Genomic DNA, 25,558 nt, shown 5'->3' on the forward strand with positions numbered 1-25,558 from the left:
GAGCAGCCTGTCCCTGTCACTTCTCAACTGTTAGATGACTTTTTTTTTCCTGACGTTCTTCATTCAAAGTGACACGTGAATGCACATGGAAGCAGCAGAAGGTGCCAAGTGCTAGCTTAATTATGGACAACATTTCAGTTATATGCATAAGTCAAGTGTAAAAGTCAATTCATTGCATAGCTTGGTTGCTTATCACTGGTGACGGGCAGCATCTTTGCATCGCCAAAACCATCATTTTTCAGGAAACCGAAAAGTGGCATGTTTGTTGAGCCATTAACGTTACGTTGTCAAGGAGAGCACGCCATTTTCAATTTACAATTATCAATAATTTGTCAAATTAACAGACCCACGTGGCGATATGAAGATCCATCCCACTGGGCATTGTGATTTCAAAAGTTGGGCTTGCCATTGGCCCATTTAACATAACAGACTGTCACGCATCTGTGACTTTCAACAAACTATATCAAGGATCAGGAATTGCATTGTCATTAGACATCATACTTCCTATCATGGTAAAAGGGGCTCTTTTGAAGGGTGTATCTGTCTCATGCAGTGGGCCTGCCCAGTTAGCTTTCATTCGAATGACAACCAGTGGGCTGGAGCTTACCACCCTGCATTGGACTGTCTCCACTGATGCCTGTGGTCGGTTGCTTTGATCCTACTAGCGGAAGCAGAGCCCACGAAGTGGAAAACAGGCAAAATACCTTCAAGGAGAAGGTTGCCTAAAGATGGGAGACCTAGTAGAAGTAACCACATCAGCAATAAAAGCGAAGTAATGGTTTCCTACCACTGATTGTTGACAGCACCTCCGGCGTTTGCTCCAACTCGTCTTCCACAGACAGCTTTGCTCCCATCGTGGGGGTGCGAAAAGGTCATAACCTCGTTGACCGTCTTCCTCACATGCGTCTCACGGCCTGAAAGCAGCAAACCGCAGCGATTGCTATAAACAAGTACAAGAAAACCTCCTTCCTTTCAAGGATGGCATCATTAGCCCCCTTGTTGGGTTTTTCTTGGGTACACCCAAAACAGTAATGGGTCAAAGTGCACATGTTTAGTTGTGTAATTTATTTTGTGCATACATTGAGGGTGGAACGATACATTGGTTTAATGAATGTATTGATGTGTCTGCTCCACGATCTAGCTACAGCCACAGGAACTGGACACGTGCACATCGGTGCTGGACACACATGGACGCATCATTTTTATCATTTTTATGTTATTAATTGATTGAACTGAGATAATTAATGAAATGATTTTAGACTCAAAATTGTAGGTGGAAAAGTGCTGTACAAGTGAAAGGCCCATTTTGCCACTGTTTGAATTCAGCAATCTCAAAAACAGAAGACATTTTACACATCACTTTTATGCACCTTCCAAATAAATTATGGCCGAAAAAGCCATTTTCCTCCCACCAATATCAATCTTCATCATTAGTCAAAATGATTGTTGGATTTGTGTTCAGTAGCATGCATGGACAGAGAATCTACCTGTTACAAAAAAAGGGTTGTCATTTGCTATCCCTTCTACAGCGGGCCAAACTTCAGTGACATCACCGGGTGAGTTAAACAATAAAATAAAGTCTATTGCCACCACTGGCACGTCTAAACGATTAGTCAACGCAATTGCAAATAACCTGCTAAAAGCGTATGAACAGCCTTTTCGAAACCAATCAAGCGTGGGTGTCCACACCAGGCACATTGGTACAGCCAAAACAACCTGGAGAGATCGTGGACTTCAGGAAACATCCACATCTCACACTATCCAACTGCCCTGTGTTAACCGTTGAGACCTTCAAGTTCATGACAATTCCAGTCTCTCAGGAAATCCAGCCTGAAAAAGGCCCAGCAGAGGATGTAGTTCCTGAGGCTGCTGAGAAAGCATGGCCTGCCACAGGAGCTGCTGAGACAGTTCTACACAGCAGTCATCAAATCAGTCAGACTGTGTGTTCCTCCATCAACGTCTGGTTTGGTGCCGCCACAAAAAGGACAAAATCCGACTGCAACGGACAGTTAGGACTGCAGAAAAATTATCATTGGTTCCGTCTTACCCATTGTTGAGGACTTGCAAGAACCAAGACAAGGACCAAGAGCCAAGACCAAGAACCAAGAAAAAAATCCTACTGCACCCACCCCCATATCCTGTCCACCACCTCTTCCAGGTATTCCCCTCAAAGTCGCCGCTATTGAACCATGCACACCATGCAACTCAAATCTACAGTGGCTCTTTGCAAATTTTGCAGCCCCCCGAAGGACAGTATTATTGGACTGATTATTGAGCGACAGCTGTCGACATACTTGAACAACTGTCGATCAATATTCCCCAGCCCAAGACATGAGCGCTCAAGGACTTTCTGCATAATTGCACACCTAAAATGTTACTACAATTACTGCTACTGGTCACTTTAAAATGGTCCAATGCACCATCTGCACAACCGCCATAGTGTTGTATTGCACCACTAATCACTTTCTCTCTGCTCAATGACTCTGCACATTGTCGCAGAGTTGTCAATGGGTGGTACTACTGCACATTGGTACCCTAATATTGCGGAAAGTCTTTCAACACTTATATGGCATGTTTTTGCTTATCATAGTTGCTTGTTATTGCAATATTAGGACAGCCTATACTACCAGAGACAAATTCCTTGTGTGCTCTACATACCTGGCCAATAAAGATGATTCTGATATTTATTTCCAATAAATGCAATGCTGTCATGCTACAGAATGATGTTTAGGCAAGGCAGTTTTATTTATATAGCACATTCTATAGATAAGGCAACACAATATGCTTCACAAAAGCAACACCTATAAGCATTTACAAACACAACAGTTGACATGCAGAAGCAAAGCAGAAAAAAGAGAAGCAGCTTACAAAAATTACCAGAACGTACATTGACAACATTTAACATATAAACATTCATTCATTCATCTTCCGAACCGCTTGATCCTCACTAGGGTCGCGGGGGGTGCTGGAGCCTATCCCAGCAGTAGGCGGGGGACACCCTGAATCGGTTGCCAGCCAATCGCAGGGCACACAGAGACGAACAACCATCCACGCTCACACCTAGGGACAATTTAGAGTGTTCAATCAGCCTGCCACGCATGTTTTTAGAATGTGGGAGGAAACCGGAGCACCTGGAGAAAACCCACGCAGGCCCGTGGAGAACATGCAAACTCCACACAGGGAGGCCGGAGCTGGAATCGAACCCGGTACCTCTGCACTGTGAAGCCGACGTGCTAACCACTGGACTACCGGGCCGCCCTAACATATGAACAGAAAACTTTAAAAACATTGAAAAGTAAATACATGAAAGTACGACTGTTAAGCATGTCCGCCTCACAATGCAAAAGTACTCCGGAAATCCTGTGTGGAACTTGCATGTTCTCCCCGTGTCTGCATCGGTTTTCTCCGGGTGTTCCGGCTTCCTCCCACATTCCAAAAACATGCATTATAGGTTGATTGTATGCTCTAAATTCTACCTAGGTGTGATCGTAGTAAGCATAGACGAACAACCATTCGTTTGTTCGTCTATGCATGCCCTGCTGGCAACCTTCTCAGGGTGTATCCCGCCTACTGCTCAAAGACAGCTGGGATAGTGGGATAGTGTGTAGTGATGATATGAGCTGGGATGATGCCATGTTTTGTGTACAATCTTAATTAAGTCCTAATATGACTTGAAGAGAGTTGCTGTTGTTGATGTCCAAAAACACATAATACAGTGAAACTCCTCTACAACTAAATCTACATGGGCGAAAATATCCCCTAGTGTGAAAATATTTTCATGCATGAAAACGAAAAGTCCCCCTGTTCCGTTATACGAAATCTTTTTATCTGCTCTTACCTCGCAACGAGATTCACTACAACGAAAGCAAGCCTGACGCAAAAGTCTAATCCAACCTCAGCATGCCACAGCGACCTCTGCTGCTTCATTCGGAAACAGCAACAGCAACCACCACACTGGTTTACACATGCGCAGTAGTACAGGAAGTATTTGTTTCAGACACAGTACGAACGTTACATTGCTAAAATGGCGAATAAACGGACCTAAAGGTAATAAAAATGAAAGATGGAGGAAGCAAAATAAAAGACGTTATGCAAGAAATTGATGTAAGTGAAAGTGAATGCTAATCGTAAATTTCGCAATTTCTTTCCCCTGTTTTCCTTTCTATGCTGGCTATATGAAGTGTCAAATAAGTGTATGCTCATACTTATGCACTAGTGGAATAAAAATAAAAAGTACATACCAGTATATACATTTTTTGTGTGTGTTCGTGGTTACGTCCGAGAAAAAAATCTGTTCCAGTGAAAAGTACCCTTTTGTGAAAAAATTCTTGCTGCAAACATGATTTCGTTGTAGAGGAGTTTCACTGTCACACTTTGAAGAAAAAAAGCATGCTATATTTAGTCAGCTTGCTTTATCATGTTCATGAAAGTGAAACTGCATTTAAAACATTGAGATCAGTATGAAAAAATGAATGAATAGCCATTTACAGAGCTTCATGTTAACATTTTGTTGAATGTAACATTTAGCCTACAGTATATCAGAAAATTCCAGGAGATATATGTGATATCTTTCTAGCTCCAAACAATTCTTACCAGTGTACAAAGACTGACAAGCAGACATAAAAATTAGGGTTGATATCAATTTTAGCATTTTAGCAACAAATGCATTATTCTGCCGATAGGAGAACCGGTCATTGTCAGAACAGAACTAACTTCTTGCAGCATGGCTAATAATGGAACCTAACTGTTGTGTGTTAACAAATTCAAAAAGATACGGTGCACAAAGTAATTATTTTTTTTCTCATCTGCTGGTTTGGTGTTTAATGTAAGCGTGTTATGTGCAGTCAACACTTTGCCGGTGATACTGATATCAAAGTTATAAAATTGATTGTATTACCGGTAGTTGTGTTTTTTTTTTTAACTTTCACTCGAGCTTTATTTTTGAAAACATAATGAAAATAAATTCTTTCTCTCTCTCTCTCTCTCTCACACACACACACACACACACACACACACGCACACACACACAAGCACACACACACACACACACACACACCAGGGTCACTGTGTGTACACTACACTGAGATCCCATTGATGGGCGGACCTGCTGTGGAGACAGACAAAAGCAGGGCAATTTGGTAACTCAATTGAGATTAACAGCAGGCAGACTGTTCCCATTGTGGACGCAGTTGTGTCTATTACTGCAGATGATTAATACAGGCTCGCTTGGTATAGAAAACACTAAAGATCCTAATGTGAATGGTTATTTGCATTTGAATTGACCCATCGTTTAGTTGGATGCATCAATGTTGGAAATAGACCTATTTCATTGTTCAACTCCTCCGATTATGACATTGAAGTTCAGAGTACTGTTGGCTCAGTCTTGTTGTGGTGGCAAGCATCAAGCTCGTCAGACACGGCACTCCATTAATTAAATGCACGTCATGCAAAGTGCTTTCCACAATCTCATCTTAAGTGTTGCATTGAGGTGACACTGCATTTAGTTTAACAAAGTTAAGCCACACTTGTGATCGGTGCCGGGTACACCCGCGCGATGCACATGTGCTTCCCTTTCGTTGAACGAGGCACCGTAGCGTAACCCGAAGTGTATCAGATCGACATAATTGCCGCATGCCTCACCGGCCAAAAAGGCTGGTAGTTTTTTATTAACACTCATCAAAATTAATTTCAACCCATATTTACCGGGTTGGTGGGCCTTAATTCAGAACCCTGGCTTACTGTAATGCGTTACCTCAAATACCGCAAGTCAGACATATAGTATTGTTTGATTACTGATAAGACAGCTGACTCCCAACATGCTCGCCACTATGTGGCCTTAGGCTAATACAGGCATAGTCGATGCCGTTTTAGCAAAGCTGTCAACTTTTTCCGGATGATTACATCAAACAGTCTTTGCACACAGTTAGGTGGTGAAAGATGTTTGAATTTTGTAGGCCTTGTACATCATTAATACAGGTCATTTTATTTAATTATATATATATATATATATATATATATATATATATATATATATATATATGTAACCAGGTGAACCTTACTTAGACGCTTGTAGTGAAGGCTTCCTTGTTTAACAAATTAGCACTGTCACTTTAAGAGCCACACTAGATCAAAACATGCGGGAACATATGCAGCGTGTGAGAATCAGACCAGTAAGGGTGACATGCACGTGAAGGAGGGTAGTCGCTGAACTGTGCCCACTGCTTGTCCCAACTTGATACACCCATGATCGTCGTCGTAACCCTGGCGATATTCAGAGCACAATATCTGGAGTGGTTTGGTTTGGAGATTGAAATCTACCCCTAGTGAGTCGTGTGAACAGCTGTACAGCAGGGGAGATCATTTGTGTTTGTCCACGTGCTTTGTACACACCCAACACACCGGAACATATCGACAAGCCACTGGTGTTGTCTATTGTGGCGTAATTGTCTTTAATCTGTTAAATGATTTTCTTTGATCTCTTAGATCCCTTTTCGAACTCTTTTAAAATTCAGTTTACATCTCAGACTTTCATCTTAAAGCTGTACAATTTCTCATTGTTCAGTCGGGAATAAAGCCCACATAAAAATTATTTTGTGTCCAGTCTAGTCCTTCCAAAGACTCGGCTACATATATATATATATATATATATATATATATACCGTATATATATATATACTGTATATATATATATATACAGTATATATATCTACTACTGTATATGTGTTAGTATCCGTAATTTGTGTTTTTATTTAGTGTTTTGACTTTCTTTTTGTGGTTGCATTATCATTAGTTGTTGCAGCTGTTGTGAAATGTGCTACATACTGTTAATAAAGTTGTACTGAATCGGATCTTTACATTGGAAGCCTGAAATTTGGCAAAAGGTCAAAGTTCAACAGAGGCTAACATTTGCACATCTGAACACATCCAAAGAGATTGGAAAATTGATAACATACTGTAGGTCATACAGAAAAAAATAGGAGACGAAAAGTTTAGTTTACAAGTCTTCAAATGGCTTATCCTCCCAATCTAAAGATCCAATATGGCTCACAAACAAATTCTGACCACATGATCAAAAACTATTGGAGGACACCGCACATAAATTTAGAACTCAAAAAATTGCCTCGATTAAGCTTTTGCAGCTCTTTATCCCACTTCAAATGCATGGTGCTTTAATTTTTTTTAACTTTCATTTAACCAGGTAAGGCAATTGAGAACCATTTTTCATACAATGACGACCTGGTCAAAATCGAAGTTCCCCTCATGATCTCAATTCAATGTCATCACCAGTCACTTTAGAACTAAATACTGTAGTCAAAACTAAATCCGTTGAATTCTGTTGGATTGGTCAAGCACCAACTCACACCAATCGTTATCGAAAGGGACTTTTAAACCACCACGTAAATAAACAGACAGTAGAAGAACGAAGCAAGTTGATTATGACACATCGGCTAAAGTTTAATGTGGATACACAAGACCCGTCTCACAAGGTTTAATTGGCTAGTCGTGCGACGTTTTACTGCTGGTGATTTAGGTGACTGTACGGTGCTTACAGTTTAATGTTGGTGGCACTTTTGCACTATTCCGAGCGAGCAACAGTTACAAAGCACAATAAATATCACAGTTGTATTAATTTAAATAAACTCCACGCTCCACCCATCATAATTAAAACATTAATAGTTAAACTGCGTTTCTCTCTTCTGGAAGTCACCGCGTTAGATTCATGGTCCCCGGAACAATAGTGAATCTAAACAAATCTGGTTTTATGTGATGCGTTTTCCTCCGTGCATAAATCAAAAAGACCATCCAAGCAATCCGTTATTATTTTATGCTAAAGAAAATCAGTTAACAAAGTACATTATATAAATTATATGTCGGGGGAGAGAATTACCTTCAGAGTTTAGAAAACGTTGATGCTCAATGAACAACTATATGATGACATGCTGATAGACGCTTCGACACTTCTATGTCGGTGGTTTGGATGTATTCTCTGAGAAGCGTTTCTGAACAGCTGAAAGAAAAACACTTCATTAAGCGTTCAAGACTGTGTTGATGTGTGGTGAGCGGTTACTACCCCTAGATGGCAGTAATGTGAGGATACAGCATTACTCAGCTGGTTGTTTACAGCACTAAGCCACACAGGGGTGTGCCGCACAAACTTGCCGGATCTACGTCAAGCTTTCCGCCATCTTGTGAGAGTCATTTGTCAACACTGATGTATGCTGCGTTCCCAAAAGTGGGAAATCAGACTGATCCGATTGTCACAGCCTCGTCACCTTCACGCAGTCAGTGTAAATCACGTTGTGTACCTGGAAGTTATTTTAACTACGTTAACGAAATAATAAATATATTGCGTCTTTGTTCATGACTTTGTAAATTATGTTTTCCATTCACGCTATTGTCCACCGTGGGCGTCGCCATTGTGGATTGACGACAGATCGAAGCCAGTCGATGAAATCAGTGTCCCTTTCCCCTCAAAATTTGCAACTCGGACCCCCGGATTGAAGAAACTTTCCAGTGCGCTTTTCCTGGTCGGAGGTCTAACTCCGACTTTCCACCTTCCTTAATTGTAGCATAATTATTCCGACTTCCCGCCTTCCTTGAATGCAGCATTATATATGCCTCATATTCAGAACGCTCGTGCGACATACGTGCACTACTCTGAGATTGAAGGATGATCTCGATTTTCTAATTACATGTGCGTAGATCATCGCTCCTGTTTAAATGCTAGCACCCCCCCCCCCCCACCATCATAAATTCAAAGAGGGAGGAGATTGACAAAAGCGCAAGGATGGAAATGGTAGAATTCCGTCCATCTCATTACTCTAATTGCACGTTCCTCGCTCCTTTTTAAAAACTTGCATCTCCCAGCAAACATTCAATCAGAGAGGGAGAAGCTTGACAAAGGAGCGAGGCAGGAGGAGGTACACATGTTTTGGGATAACGGCTGTGTACGAATTCAACCTGATTTCCTTGCCTAAACCATCATTTACTATGGGCGTGTTCGGAAATTCACTCACACAATTCATGAAGTGACGTAATATTTAGAAGACGTCTCCAGGAAATGACATCAGGAATGATCTCATTATGTACCACTAAACATTTGTACCGCACCCGACTCCCTCCTTCATGGTTGAATTTCTAGTGGGCGGTGCTAGCCTCCCACCAATAATTTCATAGAGGAGGGAGGAGATGGACAAAGGAATGACATTCTAATATATATCACTATCTGAGTCTTTGGTGAGATGTTCATTCTTGTGAGAGCCAAAAATTATCCCAGAACTGTGTATTGACGTCATTTATAATGTTTTCAGAACAGACAGAATAGAAGGAAAGGGTCGTGGGTATCCTCTTTTATGTAAAAAAATATATATATATAAATATATATATATATTGAAATACCAAAGGAAAAGAGAACTGGAACGTACAGGAGTGAATATAACACTCTCCACAAATATGTCCTTTATAGTGTTCTGTGTATATAAAAAATCTGGCGATGTTAATTTTTATAATCAACTCAACGGGTTCTCAAATTAAGGAATCATAAAAAAAAGAGATTATCCTAATTGGTGATTTTAATATAAACTGGGACAAAAAACATGACAGAAAACATCTCCAAGCCTTTACGAATCATTTCAGTCTCACCCAACTCATCGAGAAACCAACAAGAATCACCACTCGTTCTCAAAGTACAATAGATCCATTGTTCACAAACCAGACCTGAAAGAATTATTCAAACTAATAATCTCATAATTATTCTCTGCTTGGCTCTCGACGAAGGCGGACGCTTTTTTGCTCTGCTCCTGCCCCCCCCCCCCCTTGCCCGCCACTCAGTCTATGTGCTGTCCTTGTGCTGTCTTTTCCTAGCCTCCGCCGTATTTTTTTCATCCTAAAAAACAAACCATGGAATTGGTTGGCTGGTCTCTTGATGCAATCGACAAGTTTTTCTCAACAAGAAGAGCAGGCAGTGGGGAGCCTGCTTGCCCCTCGGGACATTTGCTGCTGGGCACACCCTAGATCCATGGAGGAAGCGGAGAATGGTGTGCCTGTCAATACTGTCCGTTGAGGAGGAGGAAGACATCTACATTATCGGCCTTCTGATAGCAGGTATGCTGCAGTTTGGTGTGAGCAGTTTCCTGTTCTATCGCAAAATCCAACCGACGGGAGCGGCTTTATTGGAAGTGAAGAAGCTGCCGGTCATTCTCGATGGTCTAGCGCGAATGTCCAACATTCAGACTCAAGCGGTGACTGAGCTCAACCGCAATTGCGGTTCTGGAGCGTCTCCGTACGATCGACATCAACAGGGAGAAGTGGAATTCTCGCTTTGAAAAGGAATTGAGGATTTGGCTGATCGGCGCCAGTGAAGGGATACAGCCACGGACTCAAGGCCACCTGAAATTGTTGGCGGCCGTCCCTCCAAAACAAACAACGCTATTTGGACCCCTTTCCCCTGGATGGAACTATGCATGGAAGCTAGTGCCCCCCACCATCACCCCCCTCCTTCTCGGCCATGGACTGATAAGCCAGGACTGTCTTCATGAGCAGAACTTGACGAAGCAGCTGCGGCCTGTTCACGCATACACATACACAACCAGACAATCACACGCGCATACACATCCTCATCATCTTCATTGTTCCTCTCTTCCCCCCCCCCCCCCCCCCCCCCCGCAACGTGGAATGATCTGCGGAGCGCACGGCGGACCGTGCAGCTGGTCGGATGGGCTGCGTCGCGGTCACCCCCCCCCCCTTCCCATTCATCCTCCCCCTCATTACATGTTATGTCTTGTGACTTGTTGTAACTGTCATATGCTTATTTATGTGCTAGGGTCTTTTTTTTAAATCCTGGACTTAAATTATCCTCAGAAGAGGATAGTTCGAGTGTGTTTTTTTCCACTCTCCCTACCTTGTGGTTTCCTTTCTGAACTCTGACTGTAAATTTCCCCATTGCGGGACAAATAAAGGATATCTTAATCTTAATCTCTCGCTCTCTCTCTCAGTTCAAAAAGCATTTTTCTTTACTCAAAAACTGAATCTGAAAGGAAAAAAAGTTTCAAAGCAAATGTTCTTTCTAGCGTTGACCCAAAGTAATAATCAATCATGAACCCTGCAATAATTAGTATACAGTGTCATCTGATGATGCATTTTACGAAATATATATACAGTATTTTTACTGGTTGCCAGCCAATCACAGGGCACATAGAGACGAACAACCATTCGCGCTCACACCGGGCCGGTAGTAGAAACTCACGTTCATTAAAATATATAATAGAAATCATAATAATAATTACGAATTCGGTTTTAATTGTGACTTTGAGTGGAACGGTCATTTCTGATGGGGAACACAAAATTGTTTAACTCGAAATGAACACGATATGAGGTTTAACAAAGATAAAGACGGCTGAGAGAGGCTCCAGCACACCCCGCGACCCTATTGAGGATAAGCAAAACAGAAACGGATGGTTGGAAGACGCTTTGTGACACCTTGTGGTAGAAAATAAAACTACACGGGCGCAACACGGTCACTTCCAAAGAATGTGTAGTGGTTCCAGTAATTAAATGTCAAATGAACCTTGATCATCCTCCTCGGTCCTTGACTGGTACTGTAATTTTTTTAAAATTTATGGCCCACCTAGATGTGTCCTCCCACAAGTCGTATTAGTCCTGAACAAACAACTCATCCACAACTAACTAATAGAAGCCTTCCAGCAGAGACATGACAATGTACCTGGTGTGATTCTGATATGAATATCTCAAGACACTGCATCGGTGGAAGAATTTTATTTTCACGTTCACATCAGTGAAATAAATAAGGGTGCGTGATTGTTGGAAGTCATTATCATTAAAAGACACTACTTGGATCAGCTGCTATCAATTTGCACTTCTATGGCATTAAATCCCTTATAGAGTTGAAGACTTTAATGTGGCAAAAGGATTTCTTGCAGTTGACATTGTAAAGTGTTTAAGGTTTGAAAAAAGGAATACCTTCCTTGTCTGTTGACAATCTTCAGTGTAGAAACTAAAATTAAAATACAGTAGTGCATAATGTAAAAAACACAACCTTAGCAACAACAAAAAACAATTTGGTAAATTGCATAATTGACATCGTATAAATCACAAATTGTATTGCTTTGGCTTAGAGAACACACATACCACTGACATGACTCCCTCTAATTGTTTCCTGGAGCTATCTAAAAACAAAAAAGTCATTTTTCACTCAGTTGTTTGACGAAGTGGCTGCAAACCTTAAAGGTCATTTGCGACGGTCCTGGCTCATTTCTCTCGCTGGCATTTGCCCACAGTGAGCGGGTCCAACATTCAAAGTGATGTCAGTTTCAGAGGTTCGTCTCATCCCAGCTTGGGTCATTCATGTTCTTCAAAACTCTCCTGATGATTCTCTCAAGCTCTTTCCTGGCTCGCTGCTCCTCCTCTAGTGTCCTTTTCATCCTCTTGTTGTCCTGCGAGCCCACCAAAACATGTCTCTCCCACGAGTACTGTCAACTATCCGAGCAAAGCGCTCACTTACCTGTTTGAGTTCTTGGACCTCATCTCTCAAACTGTATACAGTGTCCACCAGGCTCCTGCGGCAGCGAGGCAAGATGGCATTACATTGACATGAACTGTGGCGTGATACACAGGAAGCAACTCTTACATCAAGTGTGACCACTCATCAATCACAAGCCACACATTTGTCTCACCTCTCCTCCATTACAGTTTGTCCATTGCTCTTGGTTTCCTCCACGATGATCTTCTCCTCCTCTGGGAACAACATGTGAACATCCCGCCTACTGGAACCTGATCCAAATGGGGACAACAGAGGTCAGCTATGGTTACTCGTCTTCAGTGGTCACGTGACAACATGCATACAAAAGAACAAAGCCAATTATACACACACATACCAACACAGCAGATATGGATTCTAGAACTCTACCTCTATTTGTAAGCTAGCCAGGTTGCCACACCGTATATTCTGACTTGCTAAACCGAAATCTTACGAGAAAATGAGGCAGTCCTGTAACTAGTGGCAGTCCAGATACTGTCATAGTCCGAGTCTTCTGATTGGTCGGAACATGGCAGGTTGCCTGGGATGCCAGCAACGAAGAAGCTGGAGTCAGCGAGCACATGGTTGTGCATGAGGTCAGTGCCTTGCCAGGCTACGCCAGCAATCAGCAGTGGGAATACAGAGAAGGGGGCAATGGTGCAGGAAAACACAAACCGCAGGAGTTGGGATGCAGGACAAAAATTAAATTAAGGTTTGGGCCCAAAAAGAATCAGAACACAAATGTACAAAATAAATGGCACAGGAGGGGAGGGGGGATCCATTTCAATTTGAGGGAAAAAAAGCAACATTGTAATAAATACAATGAGGACAGTGGTTGGCGAGCATCAAGGGGTAACGTATACACAGGAGAATGCACAGGAAGTGAAGAGTGGAGGAATCAAAGGATGAAAAAAATGGGAGAAGAGAGAAAAGCCTTGTTAGAGTGGAAAGCTGAGGACAAAAAGACTTAGAGGTGAGCATGCATATTCACAGCATTTTATACGTGGAAAGTGTATGGGGACTCACTGGAGTTCAGGGTCTGTCTCGTCCTGGCACTGGTGCAATACGCCTCAATCACTTTCAATATCTGAGCGTCCTCCTCAAGAGCTGCTGTGCCTGAAAAATAAGGATGGGCAAGAGATTCTTTTTTTCTTAAAAGCGCCTCAGTTTTGATCAGGGGTCTCAAGCTCGCAGCCCATGGGCCAAATGTCGCCCGCAGGACGCTAGTTTGAGGCTCGCAGCCCATGCGGAATTGATATGGATGCTGGATGTGTTAGCACTACGTCCGTGCTAAATAGTTAGGTCTGTCCTCTTCGAAGGCCGACAGCTGCGGAGCACCTGGACGACAGCGGCAACGTGACTGTGCCCACGATGGCCCGCACCAGCTTGTGTGTGTGTGTGTGTGTGTGTGCGCACACACACACACACACACACACACACATGCATTAGCTCCAGGTAAATTGAGTTTGAGACCCCTGGTTTAGATTGACTCTCTTACTCTTTCTGACAAGGAAGTCTTCCTCAGAGGGTTTCCTCTCAGGTTTCCTCTTAGGAAGCAGCTTCTTCATATTCTTTGGACTCTTACTCATATCCTGCAAACAATTCATGTGCTTACTAGGGGAGTAGTTTTACATGAAAGAAAAAATTGATTAAAAGCGCGACTGGAGTGTACGTGGTTTGTTTTTAACCAGCTGGTCAATAAGCACCTCCTTGTTGGACAGGGCAACAGATGGCCGTAGAGGGGGCGCAGGCCGAAGACAGCTCATGCTCCAAGGTTTTGGGGTGCTCAGGGGCTCCAGGGCCCCCCACATGGGGCTGCCGCCATAAGAGGAAAGATGAGGGAGGGTGTGGAAGGCGTTGCTTCCGCCGTGAGACTCTGAGTGCCGGGAAGGGGTGACAGGTAGGGAGGCCAACTAGGAGGGAGTGCCAGTGCAGTCATTGATGAACTTTGGTCGGTTTGTCCAAGTCGAGGAGTAGAAAGACAGACTTACTGTGTGACACACCGAGTGAGTCTTGTGTGTGTGTTTGGTGAGAAGGTCCAGCCAATCCAGCAGATCCTGCTGGCTGTTGCACGCCACTTGCATTCGGTCACATTGTGCACCTGCATAGCACGCACACACACACACACACACACACACACACACACACACACTCACACACGCACGCACACACACATGACCTGTTAATGATTTTCTACATTTTCCATGCTGCCTTTGAAAAGCAATAACAAATTTAAGTCAAAGTCACAGGCACGTGAGACAAGAGCGAAAGGAAGAAATAAAAGACTGTGATTCAATATGTCAAAACAAGGGCGGACCAGAAATTTCAAAAGCATTCCTCATGGTTTCCCCATCTTCTATCCTGGAGATCAGCATGCCTGACAGCGGCATCTTCCCCTGCAAAGACAAACTCACAATGTTGTTTCTTCAACAATCCAGCAACACTTGAAGATCCTGAAAGCGGTGCATCGTAATGATCGCTTTACATGGCTGTCTTGATTGAATATCGAAGCGGGAGATCGAATTGAACCAAACCTGGTAAATGAATCCACTCATCCTCATGCTTGCAGAGAGGAAGAGCAGAGTGTGAGGGAAGAGGACAAGGTAGCGTTCACTTGACTCCTAAAAGACATCAAAGTGTCTCTTACGCTCTGCGCTCGCTATGTCGCAGCTCGGTGCGTGGTCAAAATGCGCCAGGGGTTCACCTGACAGCTGAGAGAGTGGACCGCAGCCTGGGACATGTGAAGAATGGGGCCGAGGGTCCTGATGTCCTCCCCCACCCAATTCCTGATTGGCTCAGTTAAAATCTGCAACTCCAGGTCCTTCTTCTTCCTCACTTCCTGGCAATGGGCCTGGACAAAGCGGCAGGAGACGGCACGCCATGAACCACCTCACAGGTTGGCAATATTCGAGCAGACCGATAGCCGTGTGTGTCTGTCTTACTGTAAGGCTTTGAAATGATGCCATGCAAGCTTGGAGGTCAACTCTGTCGGGGTGCTGGTCCTGAGAACAAGAACATCAAACAGGTTCGTGTTGATCTCCAGGAAAAAGTCATGTTGTTTTGCTCGCCGTTTCCTTGGCAACAGAAGTACTATACCTCCATGTGCCTGTCCATTTCCTTGAGCAAGGTTGGGTATCTCTCGAGTCGAGTGAAGGGTTTACTCAGACTGGTGGTCAGTGTCAGAATCCCCGGACTAGATGCCCCCTTGGATTCCATGTACTCACCCAGCTCCTCACTGCAAAACAGCCAACCGAGACATGTTTCCTCGTGTTTCTTGAGCCTCTTTCCCTGTCCTAGCATTATGGGCTACCCGTAAAATATTGAGAAAATGCCCATTGACAGGTAATAGCGAATGTGGCTTCTGACCTTTGCTGAGTGAGCACACTGACAGCAGATGGATGGTTTGAGCAGTAAGCCACATAAAGATTCTTCATTTGGGGCATTAGACTCAGGAAGAAGCCTCCTATCCTCTGCTGATGTTCTGGAAGCCTTCAAAAAAATACAGCACATAAAGCCAGAGACTTTTTGATTTCACCGCGCTGGTTGGTTTTAGTGACTTTAGCATTGACAGTGCTGGATTCTTTCAAATGTTAAATTGGAGTTAGTGGACCCCCGTCACCATTTAAAGTGCTTCCGATTAACTCCAAATATATCACTAGGCTTTCCTTGACATTTAGGTCATCACATTAGCAGCACAATTCATAGCCAGCAGAAAACTCCAACAGACCAAAGGTATTAGTGAGGAGAAGAATGCAACAAGAATTTCCAAGGTATTAAAAGTACCAATCAGCACAGTGAGGTGTTCCGGGGCTGATGGGTCGGTATTGATCTTTTTACTTATTTATTTATTTTACCCAAGAGACCGGTCCACAATTCACAGTAGAGTGAGCACCCATTCACAATATAGAGAGGAAACGGAACCAACCAACACATAATAGCCTACCAAACTGCTCAACCTCCTCCCTTGGGTGGGCGGCCTATTGGTCCAACTTCAGTCGAAACAGTACACTGAGCCAATCAGGATCAAGTGTGGTCCGTGTCACTCCCGCTGCTAGTTTGAAAGTCGTTGCCCTGTGTGTCCGTTTTGTTTTAGCTCCATCTGGAGTGAAGGGCGTTTCCTTCCAGCCGGCGCACATGTTCGCGATCACCATCGAGGCTTGTATTTCAGGACGTGTGCCACGCTTTGTCGGATTATTGACCTTGCTCGCTATATTGCTTCAAGCGTTGTTTTCGAGACCTCTCAATCTCATTTAGAGTCACTCTGGTTTTCATAGTTCCTTGTGTCCTAAGTATTTTCATCACTAAGTTATTTGTTCTTCATTTCGGTTTTGCGTATTTGGACTCTTGTCATTTCATTTATGTATTCTCGGTAAGCTTTAGTCACTTGCCTTTTGAAAGTGCTTTTTTGTATGCCTTGTTGTTTCCTGGCTCCTTGCGACCAGCAATTTCTGTTTGCGCTTTTCTATAAATATTTTTGTTTTCGCATTTTGTCCGAGCTTGCATTTCTGGGATCCAAAACATGATTCGGTTTGGTTCTGAATCTGACAGTCATGAAAAGGTGAGAGCGTGTCTGTTGCAAAAAGGTCATTTCATGTCAATTCACACAAAATCGAAGCGGCTCTAAATGCTCAGTCCATCCAGCTCTGCATAAAGGTGACCTAACCAAGATCTGGACATCCCTCCAAAAGTGGTTGAAAAAATACGAGATGAAAACTGGTCAGGGAGGCTGCCAACACTGAAGGAGCAGCAGCAATTTGGGGCAAGTACTGGCTGTTTCGTAAATGTGACAACAATCTGTCTCCTTCATATGTCTGAGCTATGGGCTACTGTGGCAAGACAGAAAGAAGCCTAATCTAACAAAACGAAATCTCACACGCGGACTTGAAATCTCCCATACCAAAGTTGGGAAATCTGTTATGCTCCAATGAAACTGATTGAACCTTTTGCCCACAATCCCCAAAGGTACCGCTATGTTTGTCAGAACACTTCTTACTGCCAAAAGAGCACCACACCTACAGTGAAGCATGGTGAGGCACCTGTTTTTGTTTAGCCCGAACTGGGGCCTCCTTCAAGGTGGCGCAAATACTGAACAGTTCCAAATACTTGTTAGGATTAGCACAGAAGCCTCAAGCAACAAAAAAAAATAATTTGAACTTCATTTGAGGTTAATCAGAGGGCTTTTAAATGGTGGTGCTGCATGCTGACTCCCTTTTAACGTGACTTTGAATGTGACTGGTGAACTGACCACTTCCCCAATTATAGAAGGGTGCACAAACTTGTGTCACCAGATTTTGAATTCACTTGCTCAGGTCACAATGGTGAAAAACGTTTTTAAATGATTTATCTTGGTCTCATTCTTTCCCAGTATCGCACTAAAACCTGCCATTTGAACAGGGGAAGGGAAGATGGAGAATATTTGCATCTACTGTACGAGACTGAAAAGGCATCATTTGTTCATTCTTAGCAGACAAAACAGATGTGGCTACTGACTTTGTGTGCTCCTCCAAGGACTGAACCAGCATCTGCTGAAAGGTCGAAATCTCCTCGAGATTTCCTTGAATGTGGCTGATGTCTGCACCACTCAGCCTGCAGAGAATCAGGTAGGATTCACTCATTTATTCAGAAGCTCTCTTTACTTCTCTTTCCAATCATTTCTAGACATTCCCTGATGTTGCATCCTGTAGCGTGAATATGTTTCACTATATATATATTAAAAATCAGCATGTATTGTATTGTATTGTATATTCTTGGGAAAATGTATCAAAAACATAGCTTAACCTGTCTGTGGGCTGGAGGGAGCGCAGGTAGCATCCCAAAAGACTTTGTAGTTCCCTCGAATACTCCCTCTCTGCTTCCAGGATGTTCTGGAGGACCTGAAAAACACAAAATGTAACCATGTAGAGGGACAAGACAATAAAAGTTAAAAGCATCTCGGCACTTCTTCCTTTTGAGAGGATCCATGCGATGACGGGCAAAACATGATGATTTGCGTTTGTTGACAATCTGTTGGTTAGTTAGGTAGATTCAGGTTCCCCAGACTGAAGATAGGGAGACTGTGGCAGCTTGCATTATTAAAACACCCGCGCACACCGAGAGGCGCGCCTACCCTGAGGCAAAGCTGTCCCAGAAACCAATGGAACGGAAGAAATAACCTACATTACCACACAGGCATGCCCACGTGCGCACGTACACACGGATAAAAAAAATAGTGGATTGCAACCGTTTACAAAATCATAAGACTGGGAGAGCCACTACAAGAAGATATACAAAGCAACAGTCAAGTGCAGATTGTTTTTTCCTTCCCAGCCATACATTTCTAGGTTTGAAACCCACCTTGGGCCTCTGTGTGGAAATGTTATTGTGTGACTTCTTCCAGATGCTCCAGCATCCACCAACCATATAAAATCATGCGCATTACATGAAATTCAGCGAAGGCGAAGTCCTCCATAGTGTGAATGCTTTCTCGATCCGGGCACTAGTAAATAGCAGTGCACCTTTCAATTTCTGTTGGTCCATAGGTGTCAATGTGACTACTTTCTGTCCGTCCAGTGGCTATATAGTCTACACCCGTCTTCCTCAACTGGCGGACCGCGATCCACGACCGGACCGCCGACCTCCTCTGTCCGGACCCTCGGCAAATTGTATAAAATAATAAATTATAAAGTGATTTTTACGTTATACATTTGATATTTTTGGACTATAATCTGCGCATTACCGCGATCGCTTGTTAAAATGATCCTTTTTATTATTTGCGTGCACGAACAGATGTATTGCAGAGGACGCAGCAGCGCGACTGTGTGTGTATAATGTTTGACGAACTGGAGACCCTGGCTGAGCAGAGCATGTCGGCGATAACGATGCGCTGATTGGCTCCTCTGAACTTAAGGTGTGCCCATACATAAGCGTCACGTATTCAAAATGGATGATTGTGTCAGGAAACAGACGCATGCGCGACGCCACAGTGTGCTCACAGCTTCAGCACAGGAGAGCCGCACACAGACAATTAGACAAGACGAATCGCGGGAGGTTTCGATCGTGTGCAGTTTTGCTCCCGTCTACCCGGGGATCTTTGCAGCTGTTTAACAGCAGAACACCGCAACATGGTAAATGAACATCCCAATGGCGTCCTCAAATAATATTTGTATGCCTCAGACATTGCATTCACCTTTAGTGGAAGAACAGCACTGCACATTCCTGTGCTCCCTTGTGTCAGTATTTAAAATGGTTCTTAACTCCTCTTCTGATATATTTTTTCAGTGATTTCAGAGGGGATGTGAAAAGGGGAATTGTACAAATGAAAAGGATATTTTTGTTTTCATGTTTAGTATTTATTTTGGTAAAATGAGTATTTTGTTTTGCTTTTGTTAAATTAAGGGAAAAAGACAACTACTGTTTAACAAAGTTAAAGTAAAAATGACTTACTGTATTTCCCTAAAAGGGCTATTTCTATTATTAAGCAGGCACAACTTAACAAAATAAAAGAGTTCCTGTGCCTCAACACAATACCTCTCATTATTTGCTGTGTACCGGCAAAGTGAATAATTGTTATTTTCATGCACCCCATTATTGGTTGGTTGTGAGGAGTGTTGATTTGTATAAGCTTGGCTTGACCATACTAAATTGGCATATAGCCCTGCTCCCCATGACCGCCGTGCATGGGACCGGACCTTGGTCTTATAAAAAAAAAAAAAAAAGTGGACCGACAGCCTTTCTAGTTGAGGACCACTGGTCTACACACTTCTTTTCTAATGCCAGGATTTTGTGAGAGAAAAAATAGGACCAAGATAAATCTTTTGCTCACTTTTTCCGCCATTAATAACCCTAACACTAACCTGTGATAATTCAAGTGAAAAAAAAAAGATTTTTTTTAAGAGAAGTAAAAAAAATCAACAACTGCAAGAGTGTGTTTTATCAGTATCTACACCCTCATAAAACTGGGAATGTGGCTGTTTACAATTAACCAGTCACATTCAAACTTAAATGATAGTCCGCAGACAATACCACCATTTAAAGTGCCTCTAATGAACCCCCAAAATGTTCATCTGTGTAGACCTTTGTTGTCTTTTTCTTGTTTTTTTTTTTTTTGCTAACACTGCCTAGTACTTGGAAGTGTTCATAATTTCCTCCACCTTGCCTAAAGCCGCAGTTCTCGCTGAAGAAAAGCTGCCACCCCATGTTTCAGGTCGGTAGGTTATATGGGTATGGTGTTCTTTTGGTGATTTGGTGTTCTTTGTAAAATGAGACGTTTGTCTTGCCACCCTACACCAAAGCCCAGATATATGAAGAGGATGGGAGATTGTTGTCATGTGTACTTCAACGTGGCCTCTTGGCAGCACCCCTGGCCAGTTTTGTTTTTGTCTTTATTTCAAATGAACTATGGAGGGATGTCCACTTCTCGGTAATGTCACTGTTGTGGCATATTTCCACCTCCACCTCATGATGACTGTCTTCACTTGAACAATGAGATCCAGCTCATGTTGCGGAAGGTCTCGGCCGACCAAGGAGCACACTGTAAAATGTGACTACGATAATGTCAGGAAAGCCTAATTGGTAGAACATCAAACATTTTTGGGGGGTTCATCAGAGGCAGTTTAAGTGGTGGTGGGCTTGCATTTAACATGATCTTGAATGTGATTGGTTAATTCTAAACATAGCCTCATTCCACTTTTTTGAAGTGTTTTTTTTTTTTTTAACTTAAAACACGAGAATTGGAACACGAGCGTCATAGACCTTTTTCACCACTGTATGTGTCCGTCCCTTGACTGACAGATGATCAATCAGTTTACCCCACTTCTGACAATAGGATCTATGAAGATGAGCCACTAACCACATTGTAGTAGGTCTTGCTGGTGATAGATGTGTCGAAACCTTTTGGGGGGCTTCTCAGCGTCCCAGACTTTGGTTTGTCAAATGGCTTGTCTGCACAGTAAGAAAAAGGGAGATAAATATTAAGACCAGAAGCATACAAAGCAGAGTATCAATATTTAATTGAGTTTTTATAAGAAACAATCTAATCCCTTGCTTTTTAGGGGGCTTGCTGTAAACTGTGTTTCATGCCTGTCAATGTCAGATAATGGCAGGCATGTGTGATGGTAGCCTGTAGCCTGACAGTAAAACAACTGATGTTAGCCAGACCAAGCTGGAACTAGCCCCTTGCAATCACAGTTGGTCTTCTCTACACTGAATGTTCAGGATGTTCCTCTCCATTTAGCATCTGTGGAACTTCCTGCCTTTGTTTGTCGGTCCAGTTTCCTTCCTTCCCTTACTGCAACCCCCACCCTCCTCCCAAAAATAAAAATATACATACATAAAAAAGAAACACAACTTCCAACTGCACCCATTTAGCTTGAGACGTGTGTGTTTGAGCAGTCACTGCTTTGGACATCTGCATATGACATAATAGAAGTGTATTGACATTGCTGCACCCACCGCTTCCTTTTAGTTCCCGCACATAGTTACTGGGGAACCAGCCAGTCTTGCCATTGAGCGAACCTTCCCACCAGCCCCCCTCCTCCTGCCTGCTCACATTAATGATGTCGCCCTTGGAGAAAGAAAGTTCGTCCTCATTTGTCTGCTGGAAAGGGAAGCGTGCCTTGAAAAGAAAATGGCCACACCCACTGTCCTCAGACATGTCCTGCGACAAAAGAAATGCACATGCATTAAAATGCAATAGGAAAACAAAATGTGAAATCAGCTCTGTTTGTGACTGCTATCAGGTGAACGCTATTTGCTCCCTTTCCAGGACAACTTACAAGGCTGTGATACTGTGGTGGCTGCAGTGTGGAGGAACGACTTTGACTGTTCACAGAATCAACCGATTTCATCCTCAATGTGGCGGAGGATGGCACACAAACAGAAACACCTGAATCTGCACAACCAATGAGCCATTTTAAATTCACAAAATATGTTTAAAATACAATTGAGAACATTTATAGAAACACTGTTACCTTCAGTGGCTTTGTTCAGTGCAACCAAGCAGTTTAGGACCTTGGTGAAGTGCAGTCCCTGAAGGAGGTCATTGACCTCAAAAGGCTGCAGAATTTAGGGGATGGATGACATGCAACATCATGACCATATTAAGATGCACAATCAGGCGATAGCATCCTCTTCTTATAAATGGATCATAACATCCAACTACAGTATGAGGACGCACACCTTCCTGAAAGCACTGTGTTTAGGTCGGGTTGTAGAATGCAATTCCATCTACCGTCTGAGGTGGGATTATTCCAAGTCTGAGCTCCCCCTGATAATCTCTCCATTACACACATAACATGGGCGCACACATGCACAGTCATTGTCAAAATACCTCTGAAGTGCCTAATCTTGTGAAACAACACACAAAGATTCCCAAGGCATGATTGGAGCATTTCAAGGTGAATTACAGATGGCTGATGAATAATATTAAGCATTTAATATCACTTTGAATTTGTTCAAATAAACCAGAGCCCCAGTGCTCTCAAGTGCATGGCAGTATGCAGTGATTAATGTTGTCTGGCTGCATAGTAGGTAGACACAATCGCTGTAATAAAATTTCACCTCTCTAACTACCATTAGGTTAATGAACAATAGTCCACTTTGTACTGTAATTAATTACTGCAGTACTGCATTTAATTGTTAGGCATTACAACATATTCCAAAACATAACGAGGAGTAGCCATTATACAGGGTACTTGCATAAATTTAACACCATTTCCAGTAGCTAAGTAAGGCTGCTGCTGTTACATAATATTGACTCAATATTCAGTGATGGTTTGATTGAAGAGAGTGTAAAGGTACCTGTGATTGGCCAGAGAGCTATCCACATGAGAAATATCATGCAAATAATTTAGTTAAGCGTCAAAACATATGGCCGCAATGGTTTCTGATAAATCAGTCAGCTCCACCAGATTTAGAAGTCCTCCACGATTGGAGAGACAGGCAGAATCGTCTGAATTACCACGCTGATGTCAGACAGGCTGCCACTAATGGAGGCCTTGGCGTCCAGCATCATGGTTGACTTCTAATCAACCTGATTGGAAAATCCACTAGCTGCATGACATGTTGCATTACATCAGCCTACGACTCTCCTCTTCATCTTTTGTTCTTCACACCGAGCCCCCACAAGCCAAGCCCACCCCACCCCGCAATACCCTCTCCATGCGGTTTTTGACAATATGGACATCAACATTGGACCCTGTGTAATCTGATCTTTTCCATTGTGACGTCAGATTCCACAAACGTCAATAAACTGTGTGTGTTTTTGAGGTCTGAAAACAGCATTACATTTGCTCCTGCATTCAAGTTTAAACTCAAATTAAATCATTTTATATTGCAGTATTTGTGAAGAATGCACACCAAACACCTACCAAATGCATTCTCAAGTCAGAGTTTAAAACTGAACTACTCCTGCCGCCTGTTCCCATGACTACCACTGGCGGGATGCAATACCTTGATAATGTAGCATTTTTACAGTTAATACACTGACCGGTGACTTTGTTAGTGCTTAGTAGTGGTGATCGTATCTCTGTATGAACTTTTCACTCAACAGAAACCCTGAAAACAATTATCCACGGTAGTTCATATTCACGTTAAACAGTTTGAATACATTCAATGTCCCAGTTCCGCGTTAATGTGACGTTTCCTGCCCAATAGTGCGCACCTGTAACTGTCCAATATTACAAGAGCATGCAAGCACACCTGAATATCAATATTTTAAAATGGGGGAAACTATAAATATCAACGTGGGCGTACACAGAAATGTCATTTCAGCATATTAACAGAAACGTGAATAGAGTGACCCACCTGCACGCCGAAAACCCCGATGCCTTTGATGAATTCGCAAATGTTGACTTGATACTCGCTGTCAGTCCTCGGTTCCTGAATAAACTAAACATAAGAAGTCGCCCAATTAGAGCAGAATGTAGCACAGATTTTTTTAAAAACCAAAACAAATCCGGTAAAAATAAGCAATGTTTTTCTACACGGAAATAACGTTTATTTCAAGCGTGGTTTGTTGTGCGGTACAGCAGTGATTAGGAGCGTCAGTGCCCAGCTAGAATTCCGTTTGGATTTTCAAATTAAGGATTTCGACGCTAATTTCTTTCGTTTCACTGTGGCTTTTGTGTTATTTTTTTACTAAACACAACAACGATAATCATGATGTATTGATTGGCTACGAATGATCTGCTTCGGAAGATGAGTATTACCTACAGAAGCGGATGTTGCAGTGCGGCGCCTTTACTTCGAAATAGACCGACCTTTTTAACACAATTGAGTCCTGGTAATTAATTTACAGATCATTCATTGAATACATATCCCTGGTTTCCCCAGAAAACAAATGTTCTTCTGTTCGTGTTCATTGGTTTCTATTTAGATTGTGTGTAATATTGAAATAAATGCTACGGTTGTTTGTCTTTCCTAACACATACTTTGTCCGTCGTCCCAGGTCTCAGTCGCTCCAACAGCTTGCACAGCACCACGCCGTCCTGGAGAGACGTCCGGAGGAAAGCCTCCGGATCAGAGATGCTCTTCTTGGGAGACTCCAGCACCCCGAGCGTAATGAGCCACGTTACCGTCTGCTCGGCCGCGTTCATCGTGGACTCACGACGGTTGTGGGACAATGAAATGTCTCTTTTTAGAAAAGGCGAAAAGTGGAGGTTGGTCGGCCAAATGTACACCTCATTGTTGACTCGACCCAGCTAATATTCCAATGTCAAAACATGGATCGCCCCCCTCTCGCTCTCTCTCTCTCTCGCTCTCTCTCTCTCTCTCTCTCTCTCTCTCTCTCTCTCTCTTTCTCGCCTCTCTCACTCAAGTGATAATCAATCACATCTGCCTCATCTCGTGATAAAACCGTATTTGTTGTCGCTGCAAGACACGGCATTATTGCATTCTTATTCATTTTGAGCGTAACTTTGAAAACGTTCCATTTGCAGTTGTGTTAAAATGGGATGTGGCGTCACCTAGTGGCCAAAGATGGAAAGTGGACACGTTTTACAGTGAGTTCGTGAGATGTTTCCAGTGTGCTCTAAGAACAAACTGCTT

The 25,558-nt window shown here is 42.9% G+C and overlaps 1 protein-coding gene across 2 annotated transcripts; it reads right to left on the bottom strand.

Annotated features, from left to right (window-relative positions):
* Positions 1 to 11,759: 11,759 nt before the first annotated feature.
* arhgef7b (Rho guanine nucleotide exchange factor (GEF) 7b) lies at positions 11,760 to 25,232 on the bottom strand. 2 transcript variants are annotated; one of them, XM_086127200.1, is made up of 22 exons: positions 24,943 to 25,232; positions 24,317 to 24,400; positions 22,483 to 22,567; positions 22,288 to 22,403; positions 21,965 to 22,169; positions 21,363 to 21,454; positions 18,314 to 18,408; positions 18,026 to 18,121; positions 15,902 to 16,024; positions 15,632 to 15,770; positions 15,478 to 15,537; positions 15,240 to 15,386; positions 15,070 to 15,156; positions 14,853 to 14,931; positions 14,527 to 14,636; positions 14,242 to 14,448; positions 14,034 to 14,127; positions 13,562 to 13,651; positions 12,990 to 13,148; positions 12,693 to 12,789; positions 12,521 to 12,575; positions 11,760 to 12,452 (listed from the first exon to the last, which is right to left on the bottom strand). In XM_086127200.1, exons 1-22 carry the CDS (start codon positions 25,105 to 25,107, stop codon positions 12,330 to 12,332), a joined length of 2,508 nt encoding a protein of 835 aa, XP_085983326.1. In that variant the 5' UTR covers positions 25,108 to 25,232; the 3' UTR covers positions 11,760 to 12,329. The 2 variants fall into 2 exon arrangements, with proteins under 2 accessions (XP_085983326.1, XP_085983333.1); XM_086127207.1 differs by lacking the exon at positions 12,990 to 13,148.
* Positions 25,233 to 25,558: the final 326 nt, after the last annotated feature.

Source organism: Hippocampus guttulatus, chromosome 1, assembly GCF_054856545.1.
Source record: "Hippocampus guttulatus isolate MCC_2025c chromosome 1, RoL_Hgut_1.0, whole genome shotgun sequence".
In the NCBI taxonomy this organism is placed as follows: Eukaryota; Metazoa; Chordata; class Actinopteri; order Syngnathiformes; family Syngnathidae; genus Hippocampus; species Hippocampus guttulatus.